This window comes from Cebidichthys violaceus, unplaced genomic scaffold, assembly GCF_023349555.1.
Source record: "Cebidichthys violaceus isolate CVI_PGR_0920_01 unplaced genomic scaffold, fCebVio1.0.p SCAF_13, whole genome shotgun sequence".
NCBI classification, from domain to species: Eukaryota; Metazoa; Chordata; class Actinopteri; order Perciformes; family Stichaeidae; genus Cebidichthys; species Cebidichthys violaceus.
Genome location: NW_027176296.1, coordinates 9,631,736 through 9,645,276, shown reverse-complemented (window position 1 = coordinate 9,645,276; position 13,541 = coordinate 9,631,736). Strand labels below are relative to the sequence as shown.

The window sequence follows — 13,541 nt, the reverse complement described above, 5'->3', positions numbered from 1 at the left end:
AGTGTCATTCTCAGTGAACCTGTAGCACTATCGACAAGATGATCTATCTGGGACGGACTAAAGTTAGCACAGGAGTCCTCTGTTATATTGAGACATGATATTGAATCAAATGCAGATGGAATCCCTTTTTTACATTTAGCTAAAGCACTATCAGATAGACATCTAGTGTCGAAGCTTTTGCCTACTGGCGTACACTGGGTAGTAAAAATTCAAAAGTTATTAGATAATGGTCCGATAAAAGAGGGTTCTGTGGAAAGACTATTAAATGTTCTATTTTAAGGCCATATGCCAGAACAAGGTCCAGGGTCTGGTTAAAACAGTGAGTGAGTTTCTGTACACTCTGACAAAAGCCAATTAAGTCCAATAATGAGATAAAGACATCCACATGAATGTTAAAATCACCTACAATAATTACTTTATCTGTTTTAAGGACTAAACTTGAGAAGAACTCTGAAAATGTCGATAGGAATTCAGAATAACATTATAACAAATATAATTGGCTGTAGTGTTTTCAAGGTAGGGTGTGAAAGATTAAGAACAAGGCTTTCAAATGAGTTACAATATAATTTAGGTTTAGGGTCTATTAATAGGCTTGAGATTGAGATTTCAAGTGATGATATGGTATGCTGTCTGGTCTATCAGCAGATATCTCTTCTCTCCCACACACACACACACACACACACACACACACACACACACACACATGAACAAACACAAGTCTATTTATTTCAATAAGAGTGCCACAAATTATTGGCTTGGCAGCTTGAAACTGCTCACACGTACACACGTACACACTCACTAGATCCTATCTGTGTTTTATTGCAGGTCTGGCTGTGATAGCACACAAACGTGTGTACATGTGCACAGACATTAAATCCCATTCCTATTTCATCAAATGTGGCTGGGCGTGATAACACACACGCATACACTAACACGCACGCACACTGAATCCTATTTGCTTATTTTTGTAGCCCAGGTAGCTGGTGATGGATAACACACACATCCACACAATAAATCCTGTTTATGTTACAGGTACCTTGCGGAAATGAGTTATGTTCACCGGGACCTAGCTGCTCGGAACATCCTGGTTAACAGTAACTTGGTGTGTAAGGTGTCCGACTTTGGATTATCACGATATCTGGAGGAGGACACCTCTGACCCCACCTACACCAGCTCACTGGTAAGGACTCTCTCTCTCTCTCTCTCTCTCTCTCTCACACACACACACACACACACACACACACACACACACACACACACACACACACACACACACACACACACACACACACACACACACACACACACACACACACACAAAGGGAACATGCAATAAACGTACCCTCAAGAGAATATTTAATTTCTGCATTTCTACTATGGTCAAAATGTCCTTCTCGTTCCCATGGTAATTTTGATAACTATGTGAGAGGCTGGACCATTCCATACACATAAAACTTGCTAGTGGCCCTGTGAACCTGTAGTAGTTTCTACACGTTAGAAAATGAAATTGTCTCACAAGAGGCATTATCAGACTTAGTACTGTGTGATGCATGTGTAGGTGTTCATGTCCAAAGTGGAACTAAACAGCAAATGAGTTTCCATTGCTTTCTTTCCATCATTTATCTTCCGCTCTCTTCTTGCCTTTGCTCTTTATTTTCCCTCAGGGTGGTAAAATCCCGGTGCGGTGGACGGCTCCAGAGGCGATCGCCTACAGGAAGTTTACGTCGGCCTCAGATGTCTGGAGTTATGGGATCGTGACCTGGGAGGTGATGTCATACGGAGAGAGGCCTTACTGGGACATGAGCAACCAAGATGTGAGTCACTGCATGCATACAAACAGACACGGAGGGAGGGAGAGAAGGGGAGAAAGAGAGACAAAGGAGGGGGAAAAAGTGTCTTTGTCTTGTTTTCTTCTGTTCTCATTGATTTCGAAAACTGTCTAGGAATGTATACGTTTACCCTTTTTTGTCATACGCTGCCTTTCTATTGTGTTTGTGTGTGTGTGTGTGTGTGTGTGTTTGTGTGGGTGGGTGGTGGGTATGGGTTGGGGGTGTGTATGTTTGTTTCCTTTGCCGTCTCTCACAGCAGGTGTCTGCAGTTCTTGGAAAAACACTGAAAATAAGGGCATCAATTTAAGTGTCACAGAAATGTTTGTTTCCTGGAGCATCAGACCAAAAGGCATCAGGATTTGGTTTTCCAGCTGATCTTTTCTTCAGGGAATATCTCATTGTCTTGACAACTGTATTCCAATTACCTTCACAGTATGATAGATTTGCTGCAGCATTTTGATACCGTTTTATTTCTTTTTGCTGACATCTCAATGATGTTATTAAGTGGTTTGAGGTTTCATTTATCCCTGTGCTGTTTGGGCTAGAAATGATTGGCATTTATTTTCTTTTAAAGTGCTCAGTTATCTGCTGTTGTGTTAAAATGTGTCATAAAAAACATGACTTTCTTTAGGCTGAGTATTACATTTTACTGTTAAACCTAAGGGAGATCACGTACCGTACATGAAAAAGGAGGTTCCAGAAGATCGGATTGCTGACATTTTTAATTTTAGGTTTCTTTCCGAGAAGAAATGTGATACTCAGATTATAGTTAGTTTTGGCACTAAAACCCACTTCAAAGCACTAAATCTCAATTCTTGCTTTCTGAAACTATATATCTAATAGCTCTGACACAGAGAAGCCAGGGAATTTTACAAGCCTCCAGTTTGTCTTGCATTTAAACTTGAAAATAAATGTTGTTGCTTCAGAAAATCTTCCAAATCATTGCTGAGTGCCTCAGTTGTGCTTATCACCTGGAAAATAGTCTAAATAACTTTCTAGTAGGAATTATTTATAGCTATCATTTAACTTTCCCAAAAAGTAACATTTTCAGACACACAGCTCCACTCCAGCAATGTTTAACCTGCTTTCGACCTCATTAACTTAGACTATGGGAAGTTTTCTCTTTCTGGTTACCTATCCGATTGATGAGGAGGTAATCAGTAGCGAGATGTCTTTCTAACTGTAAGACAGACACACATTTTTAACTGATAGAAATAAGTCATTACCCCATTTTTGTCAGCAGAAAACCATTTCCCTGCATTAGCATCTACATCACTTTAACCATCTCTTTTTCTGTTATTTCACACTTTCCCCTCTGTCTCTTGGCTCCCCCCTGCTGTCTCTCCTCACCTCCTCCCTTGCAGCCTCACCCCTCATTCTCCTGCGGTTGCTCCTCCGAAATAGAAGCCGTCTCTGCAGCGGTAATGACAGAGTCAGTCTAATGACAGAGACAGTTTTATAATGGCACACACAGTGTATAATGATGGGGAAAGTGTGTGTTACCACTATAGCTAACGAGGGTCTGCTGGGGCATTAACTATGCATGAACCTCACACCCTAAACTCACACATGAAGCTGAACCACACACATGCAGCAGACATGCATGAAAGCACATACACACACCCACACAGGATTTCAAAGAACGGTGAGATTGTCAGCGGAAGCCACCACAGGTGCTGTGTTCGACATGAATTAATCATGAAAGAGACCTGTGATGTTTTACTACACTCGCTGCTATTTTTGATTGACAGCGGTGCTTAGAGAGAATTTATGCGGCACAAAGCCTGAGAAGTGTGTCGGGGTCAAGTAGAGTTCACTCAGCGAGCAGACAAATCCCCGGTGCTGAATTTAGTCGAAGCTTCGCATTCCCTCAGCTTACTGTTAGGTAGGCTTACAAGTACACTGACACGGGCTAGTAACTTTAAATTTACGGGGAGTGCGGGAAGTATTATTTCAAGGAATTTAATGGCCCATCTGCTTTGTTAAAGGCAGACTCTGTCTTTAGCTTAGAAGCGAGGTGTGGACTCGAAAAGGCAAAATAGAGAGCACTGCTTCAGATGAGTTAAATAGGGAATAATGAGCATGTGTGCAGGTGATGGAGAAACACACTGGGGACAACAAAGGGAATGGCAGGGTAGTGATCGGCAGACAGAAAACATGTAGGATGTAGGAAAGCCAGAATGTGTTGACTTTAAACTAATTTACCTATACCTCCTGGCTTATCTGACTGTGATAGCAAAATTAATTTAAAGAAATAGCTTAACGCTTTGGGAAATAAGCTTATTTGCTTTCTTGCCGTGCACAAAGACTTCAAAAGTAACAAAAGCTGTCTCCCAGCACCTCTAAAGATGAAAAAAACTCAATACATATCTCTTTGGTTAATACGTACAAAAACTGAAGTGTAAAAGGTAAATGGGGGTTTATGAGCGTGACTATTTTTTGGCTGGGTTCAGGCTGCTGGTGTTCATATTTACTGTACACGAGCGCAATCAGTCTTCTCATCTCACTCTAAAGCAAATAAGTAAATAATCCAAACATGTCAAACATTTCCTTTGAACATAAATGGATGGTTTGAATAGGACTTTGGAAAGTGTTTTCCCATACTACACATATTATGATTACAATCAAAGGAAACTGATGCTGGCACGTTTCTAGCTTCCAGACAGTTGTCATTACAAAGGTTTTGCAGCCCCCCTGTTTCCTGATGCTATAAATGATTTGTTTACATGAAAAATATGCATTGGGCCTCCAAAGGATAGAGTGTGGAGGGTAAGAAGAAAGATAAGTAGAAGATAAATATTATCTGAAGTCTTTACAAAGACAGAAAAAGTTAAAAGCAGGGCAATCGGGTTACACAACAATGTGAGTTTGAAACATTACAACTATCATAATTAGAGTTTGGTGACATTTAATAAGAATATTCACACATGCCTGGCACAGGGGGCTGACTAATTTGAGATAATGATCACAGAACTTTCTCCTTTCCTTAATTGTTTTCTTTTCTAGCAAGGCAGCTAGAAACTCTTTCAGTCAAAGGAGTTTTTGAATGCTGTGATGTTCTGGATGATTACATTCTACACTCAAAGGTATGCTGGCGTATTTAGCACAACCTCTCTGCAATACAATTTTTTTGCAGAAAAGTTTTCACAGAAAAGCCTTGACAGATCCTTATCATTCTCAATATCTGCGTTGGCATAATGAAATCAAAAGCTCCTCAGTATAAAACTACCTGCCTCGACATCAGAGACTGCAGCAGGCGTCACTGCTTAGTGATGAATATCTGGATATACTGTGCGACTGCACGCTGTGTCAGGATGAAGTTCTCAAATGGAAATTGAATCCTCTTAACTAATCCAAGTTTTCTTTTTTTTGTAGTTTTAATTAAAGCTGAACAGGGCATGATTCTTCTGTAAAAATGCAACTTCCAAAATCACAAAGGAGTTGTAACAGAGAGGACTGAACTCTTCTCTGCCAACAGGAAGTCACAAATCAAAATTTGAGAGTGAAATATAGTGTCTCCAAAACAGCAGCTTCTTCATCTTTCTGCCTCTTTCATCCGTCTGATATCCTCAGCATCATAGACCAGCACCATGCTGAGTGCAATTTACTAATGTCTGATCACAAATAACACATTTCTTTCAAAATATTTCTTCCATTTGTCATTGTATATCTCACATTTTCCAGTTCTCATTCTTTTTCCAATGCATGTCAATCCTTATCTTTTTTTCTTTCTGCAAATCTATTTATGATAACGTATCCTGCATGAAGTTGTTATGATGAATGTGTTAATAAACAGTTTTTCTATTTACACATACAGCAGCTACAAAGAAACAACTAGCTTTTATTTAGAGTCATATATCTGGTGACCTGCAAAGTACCAATGAGAGCAGCGAGACTGAACGAAAACACTTCAGTTGCGGGTTGTAAAACCAAAATAAATGAGCTGAGAGTCAGCCATTAATTCTCTGTGGGTTTGTCTCTTGCTTCTTCTCCCTTCCTTCCCTCTCTCACTGTGTCACAGGTGATTAATGCCATCGAGCAGGACTTCAGGCTGCCAGCTCCCATGGACTGTCCGGTAGTGCTGCACCAGCTGATGCTGGACTGCTGGCAGAAAGACAGGAATGCACGGCCCAAATTCCCCGATATTGTCAGCATGTTGGACAAAATGATACGCAACCCTGCATCTCTCAAAGCCGGCACCAACAACGTCGCCCCCGGGTGAGGAGAGATACAAATTTACATACACAAACACACCAAATTATTTTAACACCTCCTTGTCTCTCCTAATGTCTACTCTCGGCAGTCCTTCCCATCATCCCTTGTTAGACCGTGGGGCTCCAGACTTGAGCAGGGTGAGCTCTGTGGAAGACTGGCTGGCTGCGTTGAAGATGACCCAGTATCGAGACTCCTTCCTGGGCTCAGGCTTCACTTCTTTGCCGCTCGTCACACAAATCACAGCCGAGTAAGTCCACCCATTTAACTGCCTCTCTGTTTTTGTGTGTCTGTCTCTACCTTCCTGCCTCTCACACTGCTCACCTGCCAAGTCTGTCTTGTTAGTTGGACAACTGATTGGACAGCTGGTTGGCCGATTGCTGGTCCATGTGCAGGCCTATCTGTCTCTATGAACAATCTCCCAGACTTACTTGCTTCCTTCCTTTCTTCTTCTTTTTATCATGATATGACAATTACAAAACACTATAACAACTCTGTCAAATAAATGTAATTGGTGTAAAGGATTTGAACCAGTCAAAATAATAAGAAATGATGTGTGATGCTGTTGTTTCCCATACCTGGCATACCTAGTGTTTCTGCTCGTGGTTTGTTCTCTCTTTTACTCTAGTGACTGTGTTTTAATCAGAATTTCACTCCTTTCACCATATGCCATTGTGAGAAATTCTGAGAGTTTATCTTCATTTCCTTTGTATAATGCTCAGTAGAATGAAATTGGTTGTTAGCTATTTAAAGAATTGTAGATTCTTGCTTTTCCTGCCTAAACAAGCCTGTATAGGAGGCAAATTAGCACCACTCCTTCTGTCTGAGAGCTACATGGTGTGGCTCCTGCTCCTGCCATTATCCTTGGACAAGGCACCAACCTCAGAACTGGAGTTGGTCCCTGTGCACTTCACTGTGGGTCAAACATATAGGATAATTTTCCCCACAGGGATTAATTAAATATATTTTAACATAGAGTCAGTGTTGAGACAGCAGATAGAGCCACACAGAATTGGCTATGTGCCACTGAACTGTATTTAAAAGGCTTTAAATGGATGTGGCACAGCTATGCAGGGGAAAAATGGACGCTGCAACTCTCTGATTTTTTTTTTCCTGAAAATAAACTAAGCATTGAAAGACAAATTAATGATGTGTTGTGTGAATTTAATTATAGTTTAAAATACAGGCCCAATTTCGATCCTATGCTTATATAGGCTGAATAGGATTGTTTTTCATAGTGGTTAAAAGCAAATTCAGTAAAATAATATAAATTATATTTCACCTTACTGTTTTAGTATGCCTGCTGAATATACAATTTCTGACATTTAAATAGGAAAAAATAAGACATCTCTGTGCTCCTTTTAATCCTTGAAGCAGTTTATCCACAAATAAATCTATACATTAAAAAGTTAAGAGACAACTATGTGTAATATTTCAGAATTTTTTTATTTTCTCTTCAGAATTTTTTTGTTAAACGTAAGTTACGACTGAGTCATTATTTAATCAAACCAAACACAGTCCTTACTCAGCATGTTATTGCTGTTCTAATTTAAAGCACAGGTACCTTTTTAATTCCAATTCAAGCACCACTCATGATTACTATGGTATAGATTTACTGGTGTCACATACCACCTTTTAAAAGTAGCCATGTTTGGGACGATCGTGGCACATGGAGTAGAGAGGGCTGTCCGGTAACCGCATGGTTGGTGGTTTGATCCTCGGTTACTACATGTGCTGTGCTGAAGTGTCCCTGAGCAAGACACTGAACCTCTAACTGCTCCCTGGGTGCTTCTCAGGCCCACTGCTCCCTATATATACTAGGGATGGGTCAAATGCAGAGAACAAAATTCCCCACTGCGGAACTAATGAGGAATTTAAATTAAAAACATTTTTAAAAAAATTAAGCAACCTTACATCTGTGCCTCTTTCTGTGTTTTTCCAGAGATCTTCAGAGGATTGGAGTGTCGCTAGCTGGACATCAGAAGAAAATCCTGACCAGTGTTCAGTCGATGAGGCACAACATCGATGACCAGTCTCCAACTGAATCTGTGTAACCACAAAGGGGAGTGACACAGTATGAAATATTTGACAAGTGTACAGTCCGAATGAGCAGGCTGTCACCTTTACACTTCTGTTTTACCCTCATACACCTTAACAATGTGCAGCTCTTGGAGATCTAAACCACCGTGTTTTTAACAATCACTGTGGCCATTTGTGTGTCTGCGTGGCCTCAGCAGTCACCAGGTCATCCTTCAGTCATTGGACAGACTTCTTTCACAACATTTAGCAAATTGATTTGAACTAAATGCCTCTTGGAGGGAATTCAATGCAGAGTTCGTGCATGAGGAATAACAAGGCAGACGTGATGTGTGACTGCAAAACAACATAAAAAAACTAGTCTGGTCTTAGAATCCCTCTCCCCTAAAATCTCCCTGCAAGTTAACTTCCATCATTGAATTTGACAGACCAGTTTTCACCAGCCTGACTGTTTGATTCAGTGGCTTGGTTTTTATTTAAGGATGAATCACACAAAAATGCAACTGTGAAGAGGAAACTGACTGAACAGACAGTTATATGAAGGGACACAAACTGGACTAAAAGTCTCACAAAAGGTGATTTAAAATAGTGTTTCTGGAGACCCATCGCAGGCTTTGCTGTTATCTCCGGTATGTTTTGTGTATGTTATGTATGACTGAATTGCTAACATCTGAATCCAGATAAGAGCCAACAGTTAAATGGGACTTTGTGAATCCATCTTCATATTGAAGAGTCTGTACATAATATGATATGGGATGTTTATTCCCTATTTGCTTTCACTTTTGCCAACAACGTCGAACAAGTTAATTGCCACGAGTATTGTGTGAGTTCTCTATGATTATCTTCCTCTGATTCATCACTGGAGCAAACTTTTAAGTGCTGTGGACTGCAGGCAAAATAGATTAAAATAGGTTTAATAGTTCTATATTTTGTATTTTCCATGCAACAAAAGGAAAAGATAAACTCCTCCACGCAGAGAGCTGCAAAAGCTTGGCCTAAAATACTTATTATAAAAAAAATACTTAAATACTTACCTCAGAAGTTACTCATAATGGATGAAGTTTAACAATCAGAGTAAAGGCAATTACAGAACAGGAAGCGGAAACAAAATCAGGTAAAGATATATGAAACCATCGCAGTGTAATAAGTCTTTTTTCCAAGTTATAAAGCAACTGCAGACATGAAAGTATAGAGGAAAAAGGAAAAACATGTTAAGAGAATGTAGATAGTGAGTTGTTACTAGCTGCTGAGATGCAAATGTTGTGAACACACAAAGGCAGAAAAGGTGTACTCATCCAATGTTCTTGTGATTTGGCTGCAAATCCTTAAGCTGACTGCCAGTGAGGCATTAATACAACGCATGAACAAACCAGGAATCCAATGCTCATGTTCTGTGTCCACGCATGAAACAAATCTCATTTCTGTCAAAACTGTATGGCTGCCCTCCAGATGGTAATCACAATACAGCAGGCAGGCAGGCAGGGGCCTTTGTATCAATTCATGTTTGTATTCATTGGCTGCTGAATATGTCATCGTTCTCAGAGTCTGTTTTGACAGACACATCTCCTCCCGATTGACATCAGTGATTAATACTGTTGTCAGTTTGCAAATGAAATGACATGAAGTGACCTATCCACGTTTGCACATCTGTGGAGAGTAACCTTTTCAATGGGGTGCTTACGCAACACCCATTTACAAGCAACAAAGACTGATTTGTCATGAGATGTCAGGGAAATTGTCTAACAAGCAAAGATAGTGAAATACGAAATGCTGGGGGGGGGGGGGGGGGGGCGAGAAGGAAATCGCTGGTGTATTTATCATGTTTTGCTGCAGACATGTGATGTTTGACTCACAAAAATATATTATCAAGAAGGCCTGATCTCACTCTGGGGCACACTGGTAGAGAAGCGCTGAGAGATCTCTTTTATCTCAGCGCTGAGCTGATTACCAGTTGTGAAACAACAGTTGGCCCGCTCTGCCTTTAGCCCGAACCTCTGGTCATGCATGTGCCCCCACATGCCAAGGATTACCAGTCTGCAGCCCTGCATTGTATTTTGTGATTTTATTTGTCATCCCCTTGGAGCCGTGCTCACAATGACAGAAGTGACAGTATTTAGTTGTTTGCTTTCAACACGTTTTACTGCTGACATGTCCTACAGGACCATGTGTTTCTGTTTGTCTTGCACCACTGCTCTCCACTCCTGGGATGGCCCAAACTCTTTTATTTATGAACGTTGTGACATTGAGAAAAACCTCCAAACATTTCATTTTCCACTGTTTTGTAAAAACTGGCCGGAATTGCATTTGTTGCCCGGGAACGATAGCTTATTGAACCTTTTTCAACTGGGGTGGTGTAAGTGGTTTAGAGGCATAATTCGTTGTAAATAGATGTCTGTGGAAAAGTTTCAGCACTGGCTCGGGGGTTTTAACAAAGAGTGAGACAATGTGTGCGCCTAAAAGCTCATATTGAATGCCATCTAATAAATATGTCATGCAGGTAAAAAAAAAAAAGCGATCAACCCAGAGAGGCTTCTTAATACATTACGTAACTTGAAGCTACATTTGATGTGTCAATCCTTTGCTTCATGTTTCTTTCCTTTTCTAACGAGATTAGATGAGAGCTACAAGATGTGAGCTTTCAGAGGCTTTTTACGTCTTCCTGTGTCAGTGTTTGTGAAAAGACAATGAAGGATGTCTTGTATTTATACTATGACGCATTGGTTTGAGCAGAAATGTACACCACAGAGAGGATATCTCAGGAACACGACTGATGTGAGTTAAGTCCGCATTGCTGCATAAAATGGGGTCATTTATTGTTTAATCATGCACTATATGAAAAAAGTGCTTTAAGAGTTCATGGAGAAAACTGTGTTTGATGTTAGTTTTCTGAACTGCTTATTAAAAGTAAAATCCACCCAGAATCAAGCCCCTAAAAGAGGAGAACATATTACTAAATCCTTTGGGAGTTTTCTATTTGTGTATGTGGACAAGACACTTACACACAGAAACAAAGAGATACACTTTTGAGCAATGAACATTAGTTAGAGTTAATACACTTTCTGATGATGTCAGTGCTGAATCTCTGGACACATTTTCTAGTTCAAGGCTAAATTAGATTTTTGTTATCCTTTTTATTTTTTTAAGTTTTGACATTATGCTTTTAAAATGTTTCTCATTTTGCCTTTTTTATAAAGGGTCTCAAATGTAAACAACAAATAACCAAGCTTAGCTTCCAGTGAAAGTCCATTCTTTGTTATTTTTTAAACTATTTTACAGACATATCTTGTGCTAATTTACTGCAGTTTTTTTTTAATTTAATATTTACCGAAGACATTAGCTGTGTCCCAATTCAATACTACAGTACATACTACAATGTTAGCAGGTTTTCTATAGCTGGAGTAGTGCAGTCACACTGAAAATGTGTCAGTATATTAGCTAAAAAAAAAAGACCTTGATTTTTGAGCTGTTAATGGATATTTGACATTTGACAGTTGCAGTTTTACTGGCATGCATCTATTTAGTGTTGCTCACCGAAACTTATTGTTTAAATCCTTGATTTCTAACAAGCATGTTGAATGTAATTCTTTCCTTATAAAACACAGTAGGTTTGTTTGTTTACTTGCCACGCAGTCTTCTACTACTACTTCTTCTTTTTTACCTTTTGCTGGTGTATTATTGTGAAACCATTAGCATGAATGTGAATCACGTCACCCATGTGCATGTGAAGAAAGAACCACCAATCATAAAAACATAAATCCATAGTGCTGCTAGTGGTTTTTGACCACCAATGTAATTTAAGACACTTTAAATTGCACTGTCTCTGCACTGATCACAATCTGTTTTGGTTTAACTGGGCTACTTGCAGATCAGGCTCGGCCCTCCTCCAGTCAAGAAGGAGGTGGTAACGCAGCTGAAGCTGTTTAGTAACTGCCAACAGCTAGAAGAAGAAGAACTTTTGCACTTCAGCCAGTTAGTTACAACAACAACAGTTATGCTGGTGTTAGCTAACAACCATCCAAAACCTAATGAGTTGGTTTGAACAATTTGATTCCAATCTTTCTTAAATGGTTCTTGGATGCATTTACACTCAGCTGTTTTGAGATCGGACAGGGCATTGTAACTTGGGTCATTGTCTTTTGGAAAAATGAATAAGCCTTTAACTTGCAAACCAGAGGCACCAAAATTGCTCCTCCCACTTCACATCCCTGTAGTATTGGTTTGGGAAACAGCTACTGCATTGTTTTAGGTGGGTTACTCCTTTTAAAGGAAAAATCCACCTATGAATATCCTTTAAGGTTTCTCTATTTGTAATACGTGGTGTTCATTAGGACATAATTTTGTTATGAAGTGTTGCATGTTACTTTAGTGTTGTGTGGGAACTTGCTGCTCTGAAAAAGGTTGGCCTATATATCTGTGACCACAGTCTCTCTTCTTTGCAAAAACTCATGCATTCTGGTCTGCTGGGATTACTGTCAATGGGGACGACTTTGATGAATTTCTTATTGTTGAATGCGGTGCAAATGGCAGCTGCAGTCAAAAGCCCTCGCTCGGGACTGACACCAAAACCTGACATTTAGTGCAGATGTTTTAGATAGAGAACTCCATTCAGACTCCACTGTAACTGTGATGAAAATGTATCAACATGATGTCCCATTTTTTTTTTGGCCAATCGACCACTCTAACGGGATAAATATACCAATATACAACAAAATAGGCCCAGAAATGAAAGGTGCGTCTCCAGAAGGACCTGTTCGTGCTTTAGGGTGGATTTATCTTTTAATTGCAGTTTTTCTTTTCTGAAGGCTGGACGGACTCAGCTGCTTCTCTCTTTTCCTGTTTCTCTGGTTTAATAGATACTGTAGGATTGGAGATGAGAGGAAAAAAAGTGAAAGGGAATAGGTAATAGAAGGAGCCAAAGGAGAAGGAAAGAAGAGAGAAAAAGGAGGGGTGAGAGGCAAAGCTCGACACTGGTGTTTGAATAAAAATGAGCCTGGGTGTGGAGAGATTACTCTTTCTCTTTTTGTCTCCCTCTCTCTCCCTACTCTACCCGGCTGTCCTCTTTCTTCTCCTAATGCCCACAACCTCTCTGTACAACTCAATCTGCTTCCAGTCTGCATCTCCACAGTTTCAAAGGCAAGCAAGTTCAGCACTCATTTTATTCGTAAATAAACTATTCACAAACATTTAATAATTTTAACTTTTAAGGATGTATTGGCAAGTAACACTTTTACACACACATAAACCTGCAGTGTGTTGTTGTTGGTTTACAGGAGCAATTATCATGAAACTATGAAAGTTAAGGTCTTTTCTACCCAGAAATGAAGGGTATGTCATCTCATTTTAGCCTTCGATCCATGTCTTTAGACATATTACATCAAACTAACCTGAACTAAAACAGTCTGGCTGTAAACTCTCTCCGGTAATGCTTCTAATTAATTATTACATTTTAATTTATTTCATTTT

At 39.8% G+C, this 13,541-nt stretch overlaps 1 protein-coding gene across 1 annotated transcript in view; it reads left to right on the top strand.

The window, feature by feature from the left end:
- LOC137870437 (ephrin type-B receptor 1-like) overlaps positions 1–9,838 on the top strand; it is a 78,638-nt gene extending 68,800 nt beyond the window's left edge. The window contains exons 16-20 of the mRNA XM_068707696.1: positions 1,033–1,180; positions 1,665–1,814; positions 5,851–6,047; positions 6,133–6,291; positions 7,984–9,838. Coding sequence (XP_068563797.1) covers positions 1,033–1,180; positions 1,665–1,814; positions 5,851–6,047; positions 6,133–6,291; positions 7,984–8,095 — 766 coding nt within the window. The 3' untranslated portion in view covers positions 8,096–9,838. The remainder of the gene's footprint in view (positions 1–1,032; positions 1,181–1,664; positions 1,815–5,850; positions 6,048–6,132; positions 6,292–7,983) is intronic.
- The last annotated feature ends 3,703 nt before the right edge of the window (positions 9,839–13,541 follow it).